Source organism: Podospora pseudoanserina, chromosome 5, assembly GCF_035222485.1.
Source record: "Podospora pseudoanserina strain CBS 124.78 chromosome 5, whole genome shotgun sequence".
In the NCBI taxonomy this organism is placed as follows: domain Eukaryota; kingdom Fungi; phylum Ascomycota; class Sordariomycetes; order Sordariales; family Podosporaceae; genus Podospora; species Podospora pseudoanserina.
The window spans coordinates 3437712-3456864 of NC_085924.1; the positions used below are offsets into that span (position 1 = coordinate 3437712).

Genomic DNA, 19153 nt, shown 5'->3' on the forward strand with positions numbered 1-19153 from the left:
AAACAACTCGACCAAAGGGACCTTGAAGGAACGGTCCGTCGGCTGTTGGCTCAAGATTGTTGCAGTTTGAGTGTACGCTATTGGCTTTGTCTTGCTCGAGTTCATGATGTAGCTGTGACCTGAAGCCTTCTCAGAAGTTTGCGAGGTCCTGCGCACAAGCACACATCCCAAGGCTGTCCGGCTCAAAGGCTATGTGCCACATTCGGGACCGGTCCCCGCCTTGGCTTTCTGTGACTTTTGAGTGACCGGCAGTTGAGCGCATGTGGGTGGGTTGCATCTGGGGCTGGGCTGCCTATCAAAGGTGACTGTTCAGATGCGAGTGTTGCGCGTGGCGGGCAAAGGCTAACGTCAGACTTGTGGAACATGACGGTTTGTATAAACGACAATACTTCAAAAACCTGACATTGAGAAAGCTAATAGTGCGAGCAAGAAAACGCACGTAAAAAGCATGGAATACTGTCTCGGGAAGTCTGTCCGCGAATCGAGTTCCGTTAAGCACATCGAATTCGCCACGTCTGGTCGTTTTTAAACAAAAGATAGACTTCTTGCTAGCTGGCGAGAGTGACCGTGATGGGAGAACTAATGGCCGTTAAATTGGAGAAGGATAGACTCTAAACGATAGCCCTTGTCTAGCCGGGACGAGGCAGGGTGACACCAAGGGCTTGAGGGTGCTGTTCTGCTCTACCAGCGTCCCATGGAGAACTGCATGTTCGGCCGTTCCTGGTGATGACTATCACATATGGGCGCTCCAGCTGACCCTGGAGAAAACCGGCCGTATTGATGAGAGGATAAAACTACGAGCAGGGAATGCTCAAAGGTGCCATGCAGTCGGACAATAGTTGACAAGCAACGTTCGGTACAACCTCTAGAATGTTCATGTGGGACAACGCCAGCTGCGCTAAACTCTAATTCGAGAACAGTGAGCTTGTCAGATCAACAGGTGGGGTGTGAACAGAGACCGCGCTTGTGGCGCAAACTACGATACGAGTAATTGTAAGACAACTGGACGTGGTGAGGTTACCACGGGCTTCTTCGGCTCGAGATGACCCCCACGATCCTGCGTGTCAAACTGTCTAGGTGGTGCAATCGATGGTCTTTATGCCCTTGGCGCAAGCATGAGGACGTATTCCCTGGTGCTGGAGCCGAACTGAACCATGTCCTTATTCCGTAGCTCCAAATAGCGACTCTCTGGGACCTTGTCGCCGTTGAGCATGGTACCATTGGCGCTCTCGAGGTCTATCAGGTATGGTTTCACCCGGCCAATCTTGTCGCCAAATTCGTTCCGCTTCTCGGTGTATCGGAACTGAATAACGGCATGCTGCTTGCTGATGCTTGGATGTTCGGCAAGAAGATCGACGACGGCTTGCTCCCTCCCAACTAGCCAGCAGCTGCGACTGCCAAGATCGATAGTATCAACAATGTCTTCGCCCTTGAAAACAAACAGCTTCCACTCGTCGCGTGGTGAAGGTTTCCGTGCCTCTGCTGGTTCATGGTATTTTAGGGTGATGGTCGTTCCGTCCGCTTGGGTCACCGAGTTGGAAGCAGCAGCCAGGGCGCCCGAGTTGCCAAAGTTGGGCTTTTCCTTGGGCTTCTCAGGCTCGCCGCCGTTACTGACTGCAAAAGAGTCATCCTGGGAGGGCAAGGGGCCACGATGTTTGACAAGATTTCGCTGGCTATCCGACCTTGCCTCGCGCGGTGGGCTCGGCCGTGAGGGTGAATGTCGACCCTCTGAACTACGATGGCGCCTCCGACGGTCTCTGCCGCCATTATCCGAGTCGCCATCGTCGCGTCGCTTCCTGCTGTCTCGTTCCGCACTCCTGTCCCTGTGGCTGCGGTGATCTCGGTCCCGATCTCTGTGGCCGTCCCTTTCCCTTCTCCTTTCCCTGTCTCTATCTCTGTCTCTTGAGCGATCCCGACCTGTCGGCGATCTTGAGCGCCGTCTATGTCCGCGCTCGCGAGATCGTGTTCGGTAGCTGCTGCCTCTCTCTGTGTCTTCTTCCCGATGCTTTCTTTTGCGGTCTTCGGCGCCGTCTCTTGGCTCCCTGTTCCTGTCGTGCTTTGTCGAACGCGACCTTTGGCTGTCTTGTCTTGGAGAGTGATCGCCCATTGTTACTGATTTTGAACCCTAACCCGGAAAAGTCGAAGTGAATGATTTTTCTGTGTGTTGATCCAAAGGACAGGTTCAAAGGGTCGATAACAGCAATTGCTGGAGGTGAATGCGCGACGTCTTTCATTCAGTGGGGCTTCCAGCAGCCAGCTCGCAGGGGGCCCGCAGCCTGGGCGTTGTGGGGGCAGCCTGTGCAGGGGCCTTCCAAAAGGCAGCCTACGCTCACAGAGGGATGACCGAATGACTCCAGCCTTACATAATCCTTCCCTGGCCCACCTGGCTGGAGCCTAGCTGCTCTTGGTCTCTCCCACCTTCCAACTGCTCACTGTTCACTGCTCACTGCTGGCTGTTGTTCGCCTGACCACTGCCAACTCCACCCTCTGTCATCAGCCCGACCCTCGGATGCCTCATAGCATCACATCCTCTTGCTCTTTCTGTCCTCTTCAACCATAAACCACATTCTCAGTGCCCTGCACCTGTCATTTTAGCTCCCGGTTTCCCAGCACCCTCTGAACCAAGGAACCCGCGCATACTCTCGGTCGCTAGTGACGAGTAACAAGCCCAGCAGCCAGCCAGTCACCCACCGGCCGCCGTGTCTTCGATCCGTTCTACGTACGGTGCTATTGTTATCAAATCAAGAACAACGGGAGACATTTCTCTCGTCTGATTACCCACCGCTCTTATAAGCCATCGTTTCCCGTCATCCTCCCGCTCTCCCATCGACCTTCTTCGCCTCGGGTGGCGTTACCGACACTGCCCCATCCTCTTATATAAGCCGGCACCATTCCCGCCACAAGAAAGCGGAAAGCCGCTGAGGCGACGATCTCCTCTGGAAATATCACGGCTCCTAACAAGAGGGTTCTCGCTTCAGCTGGCCCAGATACCGCTCCTCCCACTCCCGTCACCACCTCCTCCAACATGGACACTGACGACGAGTTCATGTCTACTGTCTCTAGTGAGGATGATATGCTCCCGGATGACAGCGACAATGACATCTCTGGTGATGATGGTGAGTAACCCGCCTTGCGCCTACTCTCCCGATTAAGCACTGACACACAACCTTGCATAGACTTCGGATTCGACGACGAGCCAGATCCGGATCTCGGCATCCAGCAAGACATAGGCCAGAATAAGAGAGCGCCTTACGATGTCAGCTTCAGGGTATACGAGCCGCAGGACATACAACAACAGCAAGACGTTCTAATCGACGAAGTAAACATGATTTTAAACATCTCAAAAGAGGAATCAGCAATTCTATTGCGGCACTTCAGGTGGAACAAAGAGCGTCTCTTGGAGCAGTACATGGACCACCGGGAGAAGGCTCTTGAGGCTGCTGGTCTCTCCCAAACGACATCGGGTCCACCAAAGCTGGAAGTGATACCCGGGTTCTGCTGCGATATCTGCTGTGAGGATGAGGAAGGCCTACAATCGTTTGCCTTGAAGTGCGGCCACCGCTTCTGCGTCGACTGTTACCGCCATTATCTGGGTCAAAAGATCCGAGAGGAAGGCGAGGCTGCGCGCATCCAGTGTCCTGCCGAGGGTTGTAACATCATCATCGATGCTAGATCATTGGACCTGCTCGTAACCGCCGAGCTGACGGAACGATACCACAAACTGCTCAACCGCACCTATGTCGAAGACAAGGAAACGCTGAAGTGGTGTCCCGCCCCTGACTGCCAGAACGCCATCGAGTGTGGCATCAAGAAGAAGGACCTGACAAGGATCGTGCCCACGGTCGCTTGCTCGTGCAGCCATCGGTTTTGCTTTGGGTGCATCCTGAACGATCACCAACCTGCCCCTTGCGAGTTGGTAAAGAAGTGGCTCAAGAAATGTGCCGATGACAGCGAGACGGCGAATTGGATTTCGGCCAACACCAAGGAGTGTCCCAAATGCAATAGCACCATCGAAAAAAACGGAGGTTGCAACCACATGACGTGTCGTAAGTGCAAGCATGAGTTTTGTTGGATGTGCATGGGTCTGTGGTCGGAGCATGGGACGAGCTGGTACAATTGCAACAGGTTTGAGGAAAAGAGCGGGACGGATGCCCGTGATGCCCAGGCCAAATCCAGGGTCTCTCTGGAGCGTTATCTCCATTACTACAACCGCTACGCCAACCACGAACAGTCTGCCCGCCTGGACAAGGACCTTTTTGCGAAGACGGAGAAGAAGATGGTTCAGCTGCAAAAGGAATCGGGCATGTCGTGGATCGAGGTTCAATATCTCAGCGCAGCCTCGATGGCACTGCAGACCTGCCGACAGACGCTCATGTGGACGTACGCTTTTGCCTTTTATCTTGCCAGGAACAACTTGACAACGATTTTTGAGGACAATCAAAAGGACTTGGAGTTGGCGGTCGAGTCTCTTTCCGAGATGTTTGAGAAGCCCGTAACTGAGCTTGCGGATAGCAGGCTCAAGGTGGACATCATGGACAAGACATCCTACTGCAACAAGCGGCGGATCATCTTGCTTGACGACACAGCCCGGAATTTGTCAGAAGGTTTGTCTCGGCCCTACTTTCCTACCTATGCCCGTCGAATAGTGTCAAAGTTAACAGCAATGTGTGTTAGGGAAATGGATCTTCAATGTGGAATTCAGCAATCCGACGCCAATCAGCGGGCCAAGCTCCCGTAAGTAGGAGTCACCTGTGGAGATACCCAGAGAGTCACGCATGGAGACACCAGAGACCCCAGAGAGGCCCGACAACTTTTGGCGCTTTTTACGACGACTTTTGGGGCTTCTTCATTGCGATATCCAACGACGACTTTTCAGCACTTTGTGATTGAGTGGATGAGAATCTAGACCCGGCATTCAGTATGGCCGTGCGCTACTCTTGCTGCCTTTATCTCGCAATTCTGTTTTCTGTTCCTTTCAGCGGCTCGTGGTGGCGTAGCCCAGGTGGGCGGTTTGGGCTTTTACGGGGCTTCGGGGTTTATTAGTGTTTGCCTTCAGCGTCGGACGATATCTTTTTGACCATGCGTGAGCCATCGAGAACGGTCTTTTTGGCGGGCATGGGTTAGGAACACATTGGTGGGAGTTTAACATTGCTTTGGGAAGGAGCTAGGTCTCAAGCTTCTTGTCTGTTCTGGTATTAGAGGGAAGGGGTAATGCGCATTATCGGGAAACATGGAGGAAAGGGGAGGGGGAAATCATCATATGGACTTTTTAGTTATCGGCTCTTATTTTGTTGACTCCCTTTTTACTCATGAAGAAAATCAAGCGACGAGATATAGCCATAGAATCAAGGCTCAAGGTCGAGCGAGACGATTAGTATATTTTAACAGATCACTTCTCTAAAAGTCGTCATGCGGACGTGGTGGCCGGTCGTCGTGATTGTGCCCCCGCCTTGTGATGTCTTTTTGTCTTGGCTTGGTTCCCGTGGATGGCAGTTCGTGTGGGGTAGAAGTGGCCCCGGAGGCTGAACCGGCATCTAGCATCTGGGGTTTGGGATGGAGGGGGATCCACAGCGCCGAGTTTCGGTCCATTTTTTTAGGTGATGCGCCGGGGAGCTGGTGAGACTGTTCGTTTTGTCTAGAAGAGCATATAGATAATAAAAGGGAGCCTATGCTCAAAGTGATTAGAGTTCCAAAGACCGAGAGTATAGCTACGTGAGAGAGCATAGATTGAAACAGCCAGGCGGCCTTAAACAATTACCCGCAGCTGCATATATATGCAACCTTGATGAACCACCCACCACACCCGCGTAAAGACTTTGGCCGACGGTTTCCGGGTCAGGGTCAATTCTCAACCCTCTGCCGAACAGCCTTTCCGAGGGGCGGAGACATGCCGGGGAAGCAGGGACCACGGCTACTGGCGTCGGCCATTGACGGGATTCGTAGGTAATGAACCCATTCGTTGGAAGTTCGCGCGCACGAAGGAAATGGGCCCGCGGCTCTCCGATGACTTGAGTTTACGTAGGCGCTTGTAGTAGGCTATGTTTTCTTTTGAGTCGTTGGTTTTCCCATTTTCTCCTTTTTTTTTTTTTCCTCTCTCCATCTTCAAATCCTGAGTTTTGGGTTACAAAGTTATAACAGTTACTCCTCCCCCACATCTTGTGACTGTTGTACCTCAACGGCTTGTGGCTTTTATTCCACATTATACCCGCTCTCTCTTAACTCCGAACTCACACTCTCATCGTGAAGTGAAAGCCGTCAAGATGCCTTCCACCGCTCTGCGCATGAAGACCCTCAGGGCCTACGCCAAATATGGCCAGAACGTGAGTAGTAAAGTAGAATAGCTCATCACTCATGTTACTCACGCAAAAACCCCCCAGTACGGCGCCCTCTTCACCCGCGCCTTCTCCCTCACCCCCCGCCGCTACGAGATCAACAAGATCTACCCCTCAGCCGCCGAAGCAATCAAGGACATGAAGCCCAACTCGACCCTCCTCTGCGGCGGCTTCGGCCTCTGCGGCGTCCCCGACACCCTCATCAACGAAGTCCACAACCGCCCCGACCTCACCGGCCTCACCGCCGTCTCCAACAATGCCGGCACCGACACCTCGGGTCTCGGCAAGCTCCTCAAGACGAAGCAAGTCAAAAAGATGATCGCCTCGTACATTGGCGAGAACAAGACGTTTGAAAAGATGTACCTCACCGGCGAGATCGAGCTCGAGCTCACACCCCAGGGCACCCTCGCCGAGCGTTGCGCCGCCGGCGGGAAGGGTATCCCCGCCTTTTACACCCCCGCTGCTTTTGGCACGGTGGTTCAGACGGGTGAGTTGCCTCTGAGGAACAAACCCGACGGCACACCGGATGAGTTTTCTTATCCGAAGGACGTGAAGGTTTTTAACGGCAAGAGCTACTTGCTTGAGCATGCGATTGCGGGTGATGTTGCTTTTGTCAAGGCGTACAAGGCGGACAGGCTGGGGAACTGCCAGTTTAGGCTGGCGGCTAACAACTTCAACGGGGCGATGGGGAGGAACGCAAAGATGACGATTGTGGAGGCGGAGAATATTGTTGAGCCGGGGGAGATTGCGCCTGAGGCGGTGCATTTGCCTGGGATTTATGTCCAGAGGGTGGTTCAGTCTACTGCGGAGAAGGGGATTGAGAAGTACACGTGGGCCAAGGACCCCAACGAGGAGGCTGACCCCAAGGCTGCTGCTGCGTTGGGTAGCGGTGAGACGAGGGCGAAGAGGGAGATGATTGTTAAGAGAGCTGCCAAGGAGTTCAAGAATGGCATGTATGCCAACCTTGGTATTGGCATGCCTATGCTTGCTCCGGGTTTTGTGGGTGAGGATGTGGAGGTTATGCTCCAGAGCGAGAATGGTATTCTTGGTCTTGGCCCTTACCCACGAAAGGGCGAGGAGGACGCCGATCTTATCAACGCCGGCAAGGAGACTGTCACCCTCCGCCCCGGCGCCTCTGTGTTCGGCTCTGAGGAGTCTTTCGGTATGATCAGAGCTGGCCGTATCAACCTCACCATTCTTGGTGCTATGCAGGTCAGCGCCAGCGGTGACCTAGCCAACTGGATGTTGCCCGGCAAGGTCAAGGGCTTCGGTGGTGCCATGGACTTGGTTTCCAACCCCGAGAAGACCAAGGTCGTCGTCACCATGGAGCACACCGACAAGAAGGGCAACCCTAAGATTGTCAAGCAGTGCGCCTTCCCCTTGACCGGCAAGGCTTGCGTCAGCCGTATCATCACTGAGCTTGTAAGTTTTCATCACCCCCCCCCCTTAACTTACTGGATCCTAACAGTGTCCAACAGGGTGTCTTCGACGTCGACTTCGCCCACGGCCTCACCCTCATCGAGATCGCCCCCGGTGTCACCGTCGAGGAGATTAAGGCCAAGACCGAGGCACCCTTCCACGTTGCCGAAGACCTCAAGCCCATGCTCTAAGTCTGAGGATCGGATGAGAGAGAACAGTAGAGAAGAGCAGATTTCCTTAACATGTCTTGGGAAGGTGGTCGTTATGGGTTGGTTGGCTTGGGTAACCGAAAAGATTGAATGGGAATATGTGTATATATATAATGCTGTATGTGTACATTGGGCATGGTTTTGGCTTGTCTTTTTTTTAGGATCAAAAAATAGCAGGCCTTTTGGTTATCATTTTCTTTTCTTGCAAAATGTGGTAAAATCAAGGCTTTTGAGCGCCTCATCTCTTATTCCGCGGCAAACAAACAACATCTGTCTATCATATGACACCGCCCCCCCCCCCCCCTGGAGAACTTCATTTGGGAATAGCTCAAGCCTTACCCAACACATTCTCCGCCAAACTAACACTTGTACCCGTGTTATCCGGCTCAACAGCCACACTCTTCACCTTGCCGCCCTCAACAATAATCGTAAACCTCTTCGACCGCTCATTCCCAAAAATAGCCTTTCCATCCCACAACATATCAAGCGCCTTGGTGAACTCGCCAGACGGATCAGCCAGGAAGCGCACCTATCATTCTTGTTAGCTCTTATAGGTCTCTTTTATTTATCTGTTATCACGTACGTTCTCCCTCCCCTCGGGATTCAACACATCCCCCCAAGCCTTCATCACAAAAACATCATTCACGCTCACCACCGCCACCTGGTCATACTCCTCCGCCTTGGGGTGGGCCAGAAACCCAGGCACATGGGTCGCCGAGCAGGCTGGCGAGAACGCGGCGGGGACACCGATGAGGATCATCTTGTTGAGCTTGGAGGCTTCATCGGCGAGGTTGACCTTGTTGCCGGGGGAGGACTCGTGGAGGATGGCGCCGACGTCGGGGAGGGGCTGGCCCGGCTTGATGAACCGGGTCGTGGTGGTAGAGAAAGCTCTAAGGGGGGTGGTAGCGGGGCGGAGGGCCGCGCGGGCGAGGGGGCGGAGGAGGGACATCCTTGTGGTGATATTCAGTTGGAATTGGTGAGGTTTGTTAGGGGAAAGACTGGACCAGACCTTGGGGAGAGACAAGGTGCAATATGTACGGAGATTGGAACAGGCGGGAGAATATCGCTGTAACCGAGCGCGGAGCGGTAGACGTCGGGTCAATTGGAATTGGCGAGAGCAACTGGCGGGCGGGGGAGGGAGCTTTAGACGAATGACATCACCAGCCCCTTGTCAAAAAATACAGGGGTTGAATGGAGCTTGGGCCATCCCGTGGGAGCACTTTCGGTTCTCAGGGTTACGGATACATCTCGACCAGATCAGTTCACCTTCAACCCTGGCCTTTTTCTAGGTACAAACACCTGCACGGAGGGTCCTCAAAGACTGCAAAGACACAATATCAAGCAAGATGGCCTTCCGCGCCATGTGGTACGTCGTCGGGACCAAGAAATCACCCCACGGCACCCTCTACATGCACTGCAATGTCAAGCCAGGAGCCAGCAAGAACCGCGAGGGTGTAGCTTCGGTGGGCGAAGATGCAGTGGAGATATGTGTAGCTGCACAAGCGAGAGAGGGAGAGGCCAATAAAGCAGTTATCAAGGTTCTCAGCGAGGTACTTCTGCGCCGAAAAGATAATCTGTTCGGATTGTTTCTGACACTGGCTTGACAGGTTCTTGACCTTCCCAAGTCCAACCTGGAAATTACCCAGGGCCATAAATCGAGAAATAAGACTGTCGCCGTGATTGGGCCGTGGGTCAACTCTGGCGAGGAGGAGTGTCTCAAGCGGGTCAAGGAGTATCTGGACAAGGCTGTGGAAGAGTCCTGACGGTCCGGATTTAGCATTGTTCCGCAACACTTGTCCAGCGACGTTGAATAAGGCCCGAATGCTGGCACACGCTATTACCGCAGAGGCGCATCCGTCTGACCGTTTCCACGCCATAGACACAAGCATAAGCCCTTTCCGGCCTTTTGATCCGCCAAGCGTCATCTTACGCCACGGCCCCGACCTCGGGCAGTACTACTTGTCCCCCTTGTTCCTCGAGTACTACTACTTGCGCCACGCGCACCCCCTCTTGTCGTTCCCCCCCTCGTTGACGATGTTGTCCCCCTAACTGAGGGCGGTGGTACTCGGGATGCGCGACCTGTTGCAGAGTATTTCGGGGCTGGCTTCTTGACGCTCGCTGGTTCGGCGAATGATGTATCGGTTGTCCTAGACCCAAGTTAGCTGTCTGACATCTGCCATCTGATGTCTAGATACCCACATAAAAGTAGGGTCCCCATCAAAGCCATCACTTGATTGCTGCTGCTGTTGCTGCTCTTGTAACTGTTGTTCCTGCTCCCGCGCCCTCATCCTCCTGAAACTCTCCGCCATTGGCCCCTCTGGAAAGTCTACGCAGAAAGCATTCATGTTGAGCCCGTAGAGGAAACTGGCAAAACTCTCGCTAAAGCGCGCCAAAGACTCGTGCATCAGCTGGAAGTGCATCATGTTCGCCTCGAGGTCGGCCATAGCATCGGAAAGCTCCGCAAAGGCGGGCTCGAATGCGTTGAGCGGGAAGGACGCATTATCGCCCTGGACACTAGATCGGGCTGATTCGCGAAACGAGGAGCGAGAGGAGGGTCGGAGAGGGGTTGTTGGTCTGCTTCGTGATGTTGAACGGGGGCGCCGTTCTCTGTTGCCGTGTCTGTCTCTTTCCCTCTCGTCCGACGGCATGGTGACAAGTGGTGTTTACTTTGTTTTGTTTGAATTTGGACTTTGATGCCCGAATGCAAGCGGGGCTAGCTAGCAATGGGACGCGATGACGCGCTGGCGCTGGCCTTGTCAATTTGGTGCCCCGCCATCACTCAAAAATGCGACACGTGCCACCTACGGCTAGAAGCGCTAAAACAGGCTGAGGCAGCCACTGAACGGGATGGCGGGGTTCAAAAGATGGAGATGTTCATGCAGGACAGGTTGGATATCTCGGAGGCACCGGCAAAGACAGAGATGAGCTTTAGAAGACGGGAATTTCCCCTTTGATCCAAGCGGCGCGGCGGGCACCCAGAATTCTCCGGAAACCCGGTTCTTGAATCTAGGAGTATTGCCCTGTTCCTGCTGATCGGGATTCCTGCAGTGCCCAGTTCCAATTTTCCAGGGGACGCCCGAGGACCGGGTTTCCGTTGCTCGATATCGATGTCGTCGTACCCCGCTGCCAATTGATGGCCCGTTTTCTTGCAAATTCCATACCGGCTTCCGCTCCGCTTCATCCATCTTTGCCGTCTCTTCAACCCTTCCGTGTCCTTCCTGTGTCCGTCTCTCTTCCTTCCGGTCACCTCCCTCCGAAATCACCTAGGATACCTCTGGAGTTTAGATGCCGGTGTAGGTAGTGTCACCTTTCAACGTAGGTACGTAACCACCCGCTGCGCCTCCACTTGTATCTACGACCTATCCTGCATTAATATCATTTTTTTTATTTGCGCCCTGAGAGCTGACACGGCACGTCCGGGATAGCCAGGTCTCCTTCGCAAATCATTGTTCGGCCGTTTTACGAGTTTGCTTGGCCTTGTTGGGTCTCTCCTGTTCAGCCGTGATCAGAGTGTGATCAAACCACCTGCTCGCCTTATGCAGACCTCGCTGCTTTTTAGTGTCTCGCGGTCTGCTTCCTCCCGTATATTGTTATTCACGTCAAAAAAGGGTTTCGGTGTTTCTTCCGCGCATCGTTGCATACGATTTAACCAGGTCAACTCTTCAACGTCATCATCGCTCACCTCACTCAAACGTGACCTCACAAGCTCACCCAAGACTGAGAACTCACCTCTAGTCCAGCGGCAGTTTCAGCAAAGCCAACCTCTACAGAGCTCAGCTTCAGCACTTTTACTCACTGCCCTTACCGTCGGCTTAGTATACTCAGCTTACTACTCTTACCACAAAACCTCACCCAAACCCACCTCTCACTCTGAACCTCTTCAAGACATCACCCCCGAAGACCTCACAGCTATGGCCTCCGAACTCGCCGCCGGCCGCCCAGGCAACCTCACTTCGGAGCAGGAGGAGAAGCTCCGCCAGCTCTGGAAACTCATCTTCCAAGTGTGCCGCGTAGGCGAAGAAAACCAAGCTCCTGCTGCCAACGTCCCTCAGACAACAACCACTATTTCCGCTCCCCCAGCAGAGGAAGAAAAGAAAAAGTCCCGTATGACCTCCCTTTGGTCCCGCTCCAGCAAGGCCAACAAATCGGAATCTGACGCCGCGTCCACAACTTCTTCTACCGCCCCAACCACCGCCGCCGACGGCGCCCCTGTCAACATCCAGCTCTCCCTCGGATCAAAGGATGGGGAGGCAGACAAGTATGGGCAAACAAAGCACTTTTACGAAACGCTCCAATCCTACCCCCCCTCCGCAATTAGGGATACCATCTGGAGCATGGTCAAGCACGACCACCCTGATGCTTTGGTTTTGCGATTTCTCCGCGCTCGTAAGTGGGATGTGGAAAAGGCGTTGATTATGCTTGTGTCGACGATGGCGTGGAGGGCGAAGGAGATGGATGTGGATGGAGATATCATGAAGAATGGGGAGCTGGAGGCGGTGGAGAAGAATGATGGGATCAGCAAGGACTTTCTGGCGCAGATAAGGAAGGGGATCAGTTATGTTCACGGATGTGACAAGCAGGGGAGGCCGTTGTGTTTTGTGAATGTGAGGTTGCACAAGGCGGGGGAGCAGAGCGAGGAGAGTCTGGAGAGGTATACGGTGTATTTGATTGAGACTTGTCGGATGTTGTTGAGGGGGGGGGTTGATACGGCGGTGAGTTTTTATCGCAAGTTGGAAACAAGGGGGATGGGATTTAAAGGTGGTGGTGGTGGGTTGCATGCTGACGATGAAGGGGACCAGACGATTGTTTTTGACATGACGGGATTCTCGATGGCGAATATGGACTATACGCCTGTCAAGTTTATGATTAAGTGCTTTGAGGCTAATTATCCGGAATGTTTGGGGACTGTGCTGGTTCACAAGGCTCCGTGGATTTTTCAGGGTATGTCTTTTTTTTTTTTTTTTTTACGATCCTCCTCTTTTATCGGTTGATACTTACGAAAAATAGGTATCTGGAAAGTCATCCGCGGCTGGCTCGACCCCGTCGTCGCCAACAAGGTGCACTTTACCAATAACGCCACCGAGATGCAAGAGTACATTCCCCTCAAGCACATCCCCAAGGACCTTGACGGGCAGGAGGACTGGTCCTACAAGTATGTCGAGCCGGTGACGGGTGAGAACGACAAGATGAAGGATACTGCCACGAGAGATGAGCTGTTGAGGCAGAGGGCGGAGCTTTACAAGCAATATGAGGAGGCTACGATGGAGTGGATCAAGACTGCGGATGCGGGGGTGAAGAAGAGGAGGGAAGAGATTGCGGACAAGATGAGGGAGGATTACTGGAGGGTTGATCCGTATATTCGGGCGAGGAGTTATTATGACCGCACGGGGGTGCTGTTGCCGGGTGGTGAGGTGGATTGGTATCCGGGGGAGAAGAAGAATGGGGAGGTCAAGAAGGAGGCGGTCACTTCGCCGGATGATTTGGACTAGGGGGCTAGACGGCGACTGCTGGTGAGGAAGATGAGGAGGGAGAGGGAGGGGTGGAGGAGTTGTGTATAAGACAGATGATAGATCCTAATTACTGAGTCGTTGTTTATAGAGTAGGTATGTTTTCATCTTGGGAGAATGGCTAGGCAGTATATTACTTCCCTGCCAACAAGAACAAAAGCTTTAATCCTCATGTTTGTGTGGATCATACCAAATTAGGAAGTTCGCTCTGGTAAGGTGTTTGACTCGAGGCCGGAGAAGGAGATTGCATTGGTGGCTGGGTAGGGTCGGCTGCGCACTCGCTGTCTAGCTTAACCTATCAATGGGCGGGCGCGGGTGGCGGCTTATTAAAAATAAAATAAAAACATGCTAGATGGAGTCTGAGGTCTCAGGGATGGGAAGGCTTATTGAAGTCGTCCGACGCCCAGTGAGCTCTTGTGCTCTGGCATTCTTGCTGGCGTTCATGATGTTGTAGTGATTATTTAGTTTAGTGGGCAGCGGTGAGTTGCTGTCCAAGCATGCATTGCCGTGGTGAGAGACACAGCCCTGCGTTGCCGGATGTTGCGAGTACGATCGGAGGGCAGTGTTCAGGAAGATCTTTGTGGTTATGAGCTCTGCCAGATAAGAAAGGGGTGTAGGCTGGGGGAAACGATGCTTTGTATACCCCAGACAGGCCATGATGTTCATACCACTTATAGCCATTTAAATCGTAAATTACATAAAGCTCTGGCATTTGAGGGCTGGCTTGCTGCTTCTACATGCCCGGTTTGTTGAGTCCCCCGCCAATAACGGCTGGTCAGTCTAAGGCGCCGGGTTAGGCCGGAGTTCTTAGCTATGTGTATTTAAAGACCTCTTCCTCGTGTGCGAGCGGTAACATACTGTAACATACTGGAATTCAGTAACACACCCCGAGCCTAAGGTTGTCCCGACACGATCACACGCTTTTTGTGTCCTATATTGGAGTAACCAGAAAGCCACTGTCTTTTATCGTAGCACTTTGCTGCAACGGCAGGTTGGGTTGTTTACAGTCCCGATCACATCGTGGCAACCAACGAGCTCAAGGTCACCAGCACGAGTGGTTACGCTATCCTAAAAACAGAGGTCTTGGGGACCATTTTCGATTTATCTGAGCTTATTCGGTGAGTGATTCAGATAGCAGCCTGCCATCCACGAACGTCTTGGCCGGCAGCAGGCTAAGACACAGTCCTCAGAGTGAGGCTGCAAAAAGATGGCGTTTCATCACACCACCCTCGACCATAGTGTGTATTTCGAGGTTGATATGCATACTGCCGTGAGAAGAAGCGGGGCAGGCACCCGGTTTATTGGACTTGTATGCTTTTGATGATGCTGTGCAGCAGCGCCATAACATGTGTTATTAAGACATACGTGGTTCTGGGCGGTAGAGTGCATGCAAGTGCAGATAACCCACATATGGTTGTCCAATCGAGCCTGAGGATTTCTTCGCCGGCGGGATGCCCAGCATGCTCTGGAGCTTGGTGGCGGCCGTGTAATGTGGCCGCGAGCCTTGCCATGGTGAGAGAAAGCTAGCTTGGGCGACAAGGCTCTGAGAAGGCGTCCGACGGTGGAGGTAAAAGGTTGCATTTGGTGTAGAATAATGACGGGCGGTCTATATCTGCGCGGGGGGGAGGAGGATGTTCTGGGTAGGGTATAATAACGTGAGTTCCCATTTGAGTAGGTTGGGAAGATCAAGAATGCCTCGCCATTCTTCCTGTTCTCTCACTCCAAGTGCCTTACCTTATTAAGCTTACCCGATATCTAGTTTCCACAAAGATGGATGCCCAGGTCCCGCAGATGATCAGACAAGAGGTTGATAATTACAGGCTAGAATGGGAGAAACTCCGTGACTACCTTTATACTTTGTTTCCAGAGTACACCGAATACATCGAACTTGAGGTGGGTCAAGGCTTTTTCATGCAGTCAATTTGCCCTCTCTGCTTTCAGCCACCTTTTCTAACCCGGCTTGTGCACAGACACATAGAAACGACGTCTATATCGCCTGGATCCCCAATGAATTGACACCAACTGAGATGAACCATATTTACACCAATCTCAGGACGCGCAGGAAGGGGATTCGGTGAAAGGTTTAGGCCTGCGCCTTGCTGTGATGTTAGGTTGATCGGGGGGGGGATAAACTCATGTGATGTTGATGGTTTCAGAATTAATGCCATCCGAGCTTTCTATTGTATTTTAGAGAAACCTGTCTGGTGATTGGAATCTTCTCTGGATGTCAAATATGGGTGCCGAGGGTAGAAAGACAGGCAGACTTCTTGTGGGATGGGGGGAAGCCAGTGGGGCTGGCTGGTGTTAATCAGGCAGTGTTGCTGTGAATAAACCCCAAACTGCATAGGTATCTACCCACCTAGTCAAGATGAGCCTCATTTTTATACCATTTCCACTGACCATCTTAACTGTCCAGTGTCTATTTGACAGCTGTTGGCTGCTCAGAGTGGGCACTGATTATTTATTAAAGCTTGTTTTGTTTCAAATCGGATTGTATCACGTATTACGCCCCGTAACAAGGCGGACTGCCCGAGCTCTGGCGACTGTGCCAATTTGGACCTCACCAAGCACCCAGCCCACATGCATGGAATGATCAATTTCCAAACAAATACCAACCAATGCCAAAATATCTGCAGAGTCTACACATTCCACATTTCCTGCTCAGAAGCCATTGGACTTATTGGTGATCCTATGGATCATATAACACGACGTCCCTTCAATACCAATAGACCTGGCCAGCCCACGGTCAGGTTGTACACCCAGCCTTTTTCCACGAATGCTGTGCACAAAAGTAGCCAACCCTTTCTGTTTGCAGCTGTGTCGGAGCCAGACAGCTGGAAAATGCCTGGTTAACGTGTACAGCCACGGCACGCCGAGACCACCGCTGTTTCCTTCGCCATCTTCATTTTGCTCTCCAGGCTCACTGAACATTTGGGGGGTAACGACATAGCCGCGATGCGAATACTCAAAAGTGAACTTACACCCGGCGAAGCAGTCGCATCCCCTCAACCACTTCGTGTATAAGACCCCTCGTTGCCTCAGCCAGGTAAGAGTCTCCGTGGAAGAAAGGTATTAACTGCGCAACACACAAGCTTCTCAAATGTCTACCCCGAGCACCATGGTCGACTGTTACGACCAGCTTGAATCCTGCTGTGACATCGCAGAAGCATGGCCTTCGAACCTTTTCCGCTCAAAATGCTTTCGACACACTTCGCAGTCATATCGAAAGCGAATCGCCGAGGTGCAAGAGCGGCTTTTTGATCCCAATCCTGAATATGCCTTGGTGGAGTTCCTCGAAGCATTTCATGGGGAAAATGGCTTCCATTCAACAAAGTGCAGTAGCCTGGTTGACTTAAAGCGACATCTTCGAATCAACCGTAAAGACCCGATATGTCGACATGTGTAAGTCACCTTCCCCTCTACCCAGGACCGCTGGCCAGTGCTGACTATTCGAACCAGATTCTTCGAAGCCGAACACTCCCGAGCACCTCTAGACTGTTCAAAAGAGATGTTTGTATTCAGCATGTCGTTTCTTCAAGTCATGGCTCCTTTTGTGGACCTCCTACTGGGCTTTGGGCAGTCGCAGAACAGGAAGGAGTTCCATTATACATCTTTCCGTCACGAGAACTATCTAGTGGCGTCAAAAGTCCAGAATTTCGAAATTCCACGGCTGGGTCGATCTGGTCTGGAGATCAAGCTCTGTTACAATCTATGGAGCGTGGAGACATCTGTTGGAAACAACTCAGCGGGTTCATTCCGACAGACAGCCCTCTATCACTCCTTCGACCTCCGGTCTGGCCAGTCACTTTGGGTAAACATCAGCGTTAATGCCGAGATGAAAAATCGGATCACCGACGCGGCCAGTTCATATGAGGAATTAACAACGGAGGCGTTGGTAGACATCCAAGGCTCTTTCTCCGCAAGTCTTACTACCCACCTTGTTGCTTTCGAGTGGTGTTCAGAGAACTGGCGTCAATATATTACCAAACTGGAAACGACTTTGCGAGCAATAATCAACAAGGTCCAGCGTGCTCCCGTCGGGAAAATGGAGAGCACTCTTGCGCTGGATACCAAAAATCTTCTCAAGGCACTCAAGGCCCCTATAAGCTCTTCCCAAATAGTCGAGTCGAACTTGGTCACTTCCCCGGATCTTGTCAACCCAGGAAGCCCAGCCAGCCCCTTCAATTCCACGCGAACCTTCACTCGGCGTAGTACATTGAAGTCAGCAGTTATCAGTCCGCTGAACACAAGAGCGTCTACTAATTCGACTGCAACAAGTATGCAGTCCTTCCCGGGTTCCCCTGTCCGGCGAGAAACATTCTCGCCCATACTTGGTTGCCCACCGGAATCATCGACTGAGAAGAAGGGCCGAAGAATCCACCATGATCAAGATCCGTTTGACATGTTGAAAGACATTTCACTTGAGAAGTTACAAGAGCTCAACGGAATTGGAGCGGATCTGCATACCGCTGGCCTCGTGATGAAGTTGGACTCCGATGTCCTTCGTGATGTAATGAGACATTATGAAAGCCTCATTGAAGCGGAAGAGTTTCCAGCGAACCTCAAGGCTTGTAGGCCAGTGCTTGCTGAGTTCTCTCGACGCGCCACGTCGATTGTGAGAGCCCTAGAGATGGAGCAGACACGGATTGCAACGCTGATGCTCCTCTTCCATGATGGCAGGGGACTGGTATGTTCTGCAACTTAGTTGAACCGCAAGCCTATTGCTAACACGAGAGATCATCACAGTTTGAACATGTCCTCCAGTTTCGCAACCTGGAACAGAGCAAGCTCTTTAATGCGAGTGCCAATATAAGCCAACAGCGGATGGAGGAATTCACGGAGCAAATGCACAAGTCGACACTCAATATGGAGTCAGTGACCGAAAGCATGCACGTAATAGCGCAGAAGACCGAGAAGGACACATCTTCAATGCATGTTATCACTATTGTCACCCTTCTCTTCCTACCTGGAACCTTCGTTGCCGTAAGACTCGGCCTGCCGACTTTGATCGCCCATGCATTCACGACTTTGCTAACATACAGCCAGACATTCTTCGGCAGCGGTTTATTCCAGTGGGATGAAGCGAATCTGGAAATGAGCTTTCCAATCTGGAAAGGGGAATTCTTCAAACTGTTTGCCAAGATATGCTTCCCCCTCATGGGCGCTACTATCACCATTTGGTGTTTCGTTTCCTATCTGTCTTTTTGGAGGGAGTGCTTGCGAGCATGCTGGAACAGACTGAGAGCATGTTGGAACAGAAAGAAGCTTGCTGACGAAGAGCAAGGAACAACCGCAATGGGTGTTGCGGAGAGGGAATTGAAGCTAAAATAGGGACAAATATGATGATCGGTATCTAGATGGTACATATGCAAGACCTGAGGAGTTCCTTCTCGAGCATCTGGGCGGCCTCATCTTGATCTGCCGGCTCATCAAGCCTGTGGGAAGCCAAGTCTTCCCCAAAGCATCAAGGACGCTGCATCGCCATGTACGGTGCAGCAACGCCAGGTCAACTGGGCTCTTGGCGAAAGTTCATAAGGCACAGCTATCGTTCACCAGAGAACCGGTACACCAATGAGTGATCGCCTCCCACGTCTTCGACATCGGGCTAGCCGCTTTCCCGGCGGAAGGTACAATGCCGTGAATGCCTGGCTGGGCTGTTGTGATGCGTAACTCGGCTTCCACTCCC

The 19153-nt window shown here is 52.4% G+C and overlaps 9 protein-coding genes across 9 annotated transcripts; 6 read left to right on the plus strand and 3 right to left on the minus strand.

The window, feature by feature from the left end:
- The first annotated feature begins 921 nt into the window (after positions 1 to 921).
- QC764_508220 (uncharacterized protein) lies at positions 922 to 5403 on the plus strand. Its single transcript, XM_062948077.1, has 3 exons — positions 922 to 3116; positions 3177 to 4604; positions 4675 to 5403. The coding sequence occupies exons 1-3, from the start codon at positions 3026 to 3028 to the stop codon at positions 4740 to 4742; spliced, it is 1587 nt and encodes a 528-aa protein (XP_062799479.1). The 5' UTR covers positions 922 to 3025; the 3' UTR covers positions 4743 to 5403.
- On the minus strand, positions 1097 to 2107 carry QC764_508210 (uncharacterized protein; the record flags this gene model as incomplete). The annotated part of the gene is made up of 1 exon (XM_062948076.1): positions 1097 to 2107. The coding sequence occupies one exon, from the start codon at positions 2105 to 2107 to the stop codon at positions 1097 to 1099; it is 1011 nt and encodes a 336-aa protein (XP_062799480.1).
- Positions 5404 to 5973: 570 nt separating the features above from the next.
- On the plus strand, positions 5974 to 8167 carry QC764_508230 (uncharacterized protein). Its single transcript, XM_062948078.1, has 3 exons — positions 5974 to 6320; positions 6378 to 7754; positions 7811 to 8167. The coding sequence occupies exons 1-3, from the start codon at positions 6261 to 6263 to the stop codon at positions 7940 to 7942; spliced, it is 1569 nt and encodes a 522-aa protein (XP_062799481.1). The 5' UTR covers positions 5974 to 6260; the 3' UTR covers positions 7943 to 8167.
- Positions 8093 to 8909, minus strand: QC764_508240 (uncharacterized protein; the record flags this gene model as incomplete). Its single annotated transcript, XM_062948079.1, has 2 exons — positions 8093 to 8489; positions 8544 to 8909. The coding sequence occupies 2 exons, from the start codon at positions 8907 to 8909 to the stop codon at positions 8289 to 8291; spliced, it is 567 nt and encodes a 188-aa protein (XP_062799482.1). The 3' UTR covers positions 8093 to 8288.
- Positions 8288 to 9723, plus strand: QC764_508250 (uncharacterized protein; the record flags this gene model as incomplete). The annotated part of the gene is made up of 2 exons (XM_062948080.1): positions 8288 to 9510; positions 9568 to 9723. Exons 1-2 carry the CDS (start codon positions 9307 to 9309, stop codon positions 9721 to 9723), a joined length of 360 nt encoding a protein of 119 aa, XP_062799483.1. The 5' UTR covers positions 8288 to 9306.
- Positions 9724 to 9881: 158 nt separating this feature from the next.
- Positions 9882 to 10702, minus strand: DAM1 (DASH complex subunit dam1; the record flags this gene model as incomplete). The annotated part of the gene is made up of 2 exons (XM_062948081.1): positions 10160 to 10702; positions 9882 to 10107 (listed from the first exon to the last, which is right to left on the minus strand). The coding sequence occupies exons 1-2, from the start codon at positions 10606 to 10608 to the stop codon at positions 9882 to 9884; spliced, it is 675 nt and encodes a 224-aa protein (XP_062799484.1). The 5' UTR covers positions 10609 to 10702.
- A 794-nt stretch (positions 10703 to 11496) lies between these two features.
- CSR1_2 (phosphatidylinositol transfer protein csr1) lies at positions 11497 to 13658 on the plus strand (the record flags this gene model as incomplete). Its single annotated transcript, XM_062948082.1, has 2 exons — positions 11497 to 12901; positions 12968 to 13658. 2 exons carry the CDS (start codon positions 11497 to 11499, stop codon positions 13447 to 13449), a joined length of 1887 nt encoding a protein of 628 aa, XP_062799485.1. The 3' UTR covers positions 13450 to 13658.
- Positions 13659 to 14983: 1325 nt separating this feature from the next.
- QC764_508280 (uncharacterized protein) lies at positions 14984 to 15545 on the plus strand (the record flags this gene model as incomplete). Its single annotated transcript, XM_062948083.1, has 2 exons — positions 14984 to 15360; positions 15438 to 15545. Exons 1-2 carry the CDS (start codon positions 15238 to 15240, stop codon positions 15543 to 15545), a joined length of 231 nt encoding a protein of 76 aa, XP_062799486.1. The 5' UTR covers positions 14984 to 15237.
- Positions 15546 to 16567: 1022 nt separating this feature from the next.
- Positions 16568 to 18798, plus strand: QC764_508290 (uncharacterized protein; the record flags this gene model as incomplete). Its single annotated transcript, XM_062948084.1, has 3 exons — positions 16568 to 16869; positions 16927 to 18154; positions 18214 to 18798. The coding sequence occupies 3 exons, from the start codon at positions 16568 to 16570 to the stop codon at positions 18796 to 18798; spliced, it is 2115 nt and encodes a 704-aa protein (XP_062799487.1).
- Between the last annotated feature and the right edge of the window lie 355 nt (positions 18799 to 19153).

Excerpts from the sequence above, each read along its gene's own strand:
- QC764_508220 (XM_062948077.1), top strand. The coding sequence starts at position 3,026 with ATGGACACTGACGACGAGTTCATGTCTACTGTCTCTAGTGAGGATGAT. Across the intron at positions 3,117-3,176 it reads TGACATCTCTGGTGATGATG|ACTTCGGATTCGACGACGAG; the intron begins GTGAGTAACCCG and ends AACCTTGCATAG. Across the intron at positions 4,605-4,674 it reads AGCCCGGAATTTGTCAGAAG|GGAAATGGATCTTCAATGTG; the intron begins GTTTGTCTCGGC and ends AATGTGTGTTAG.
- QC764_508230 (XM_062948078.1), top strand. The coding sequence starts at position 6,261 with ATGCCTTCCACCGCTCTGCGCATGAAGACCCTCAGGGCCTACGCCAAA. Across the intron at positions 6,321-6,377 it reads ACGCCAAATATGGCCAGAAC|TACGGCGCCCTCTTCACCCG; the intron begins GTGAGTAGTAAA and ends AAAACCCCCCAG. Across the intron at positions 7,755-7,810 it reads GCCGTATCATCACTGAGCTT|GGTGTCTTCGACGTCGACTT; the intron begins GTAAGTTTTCAT and ends AGTGTCCAACAG.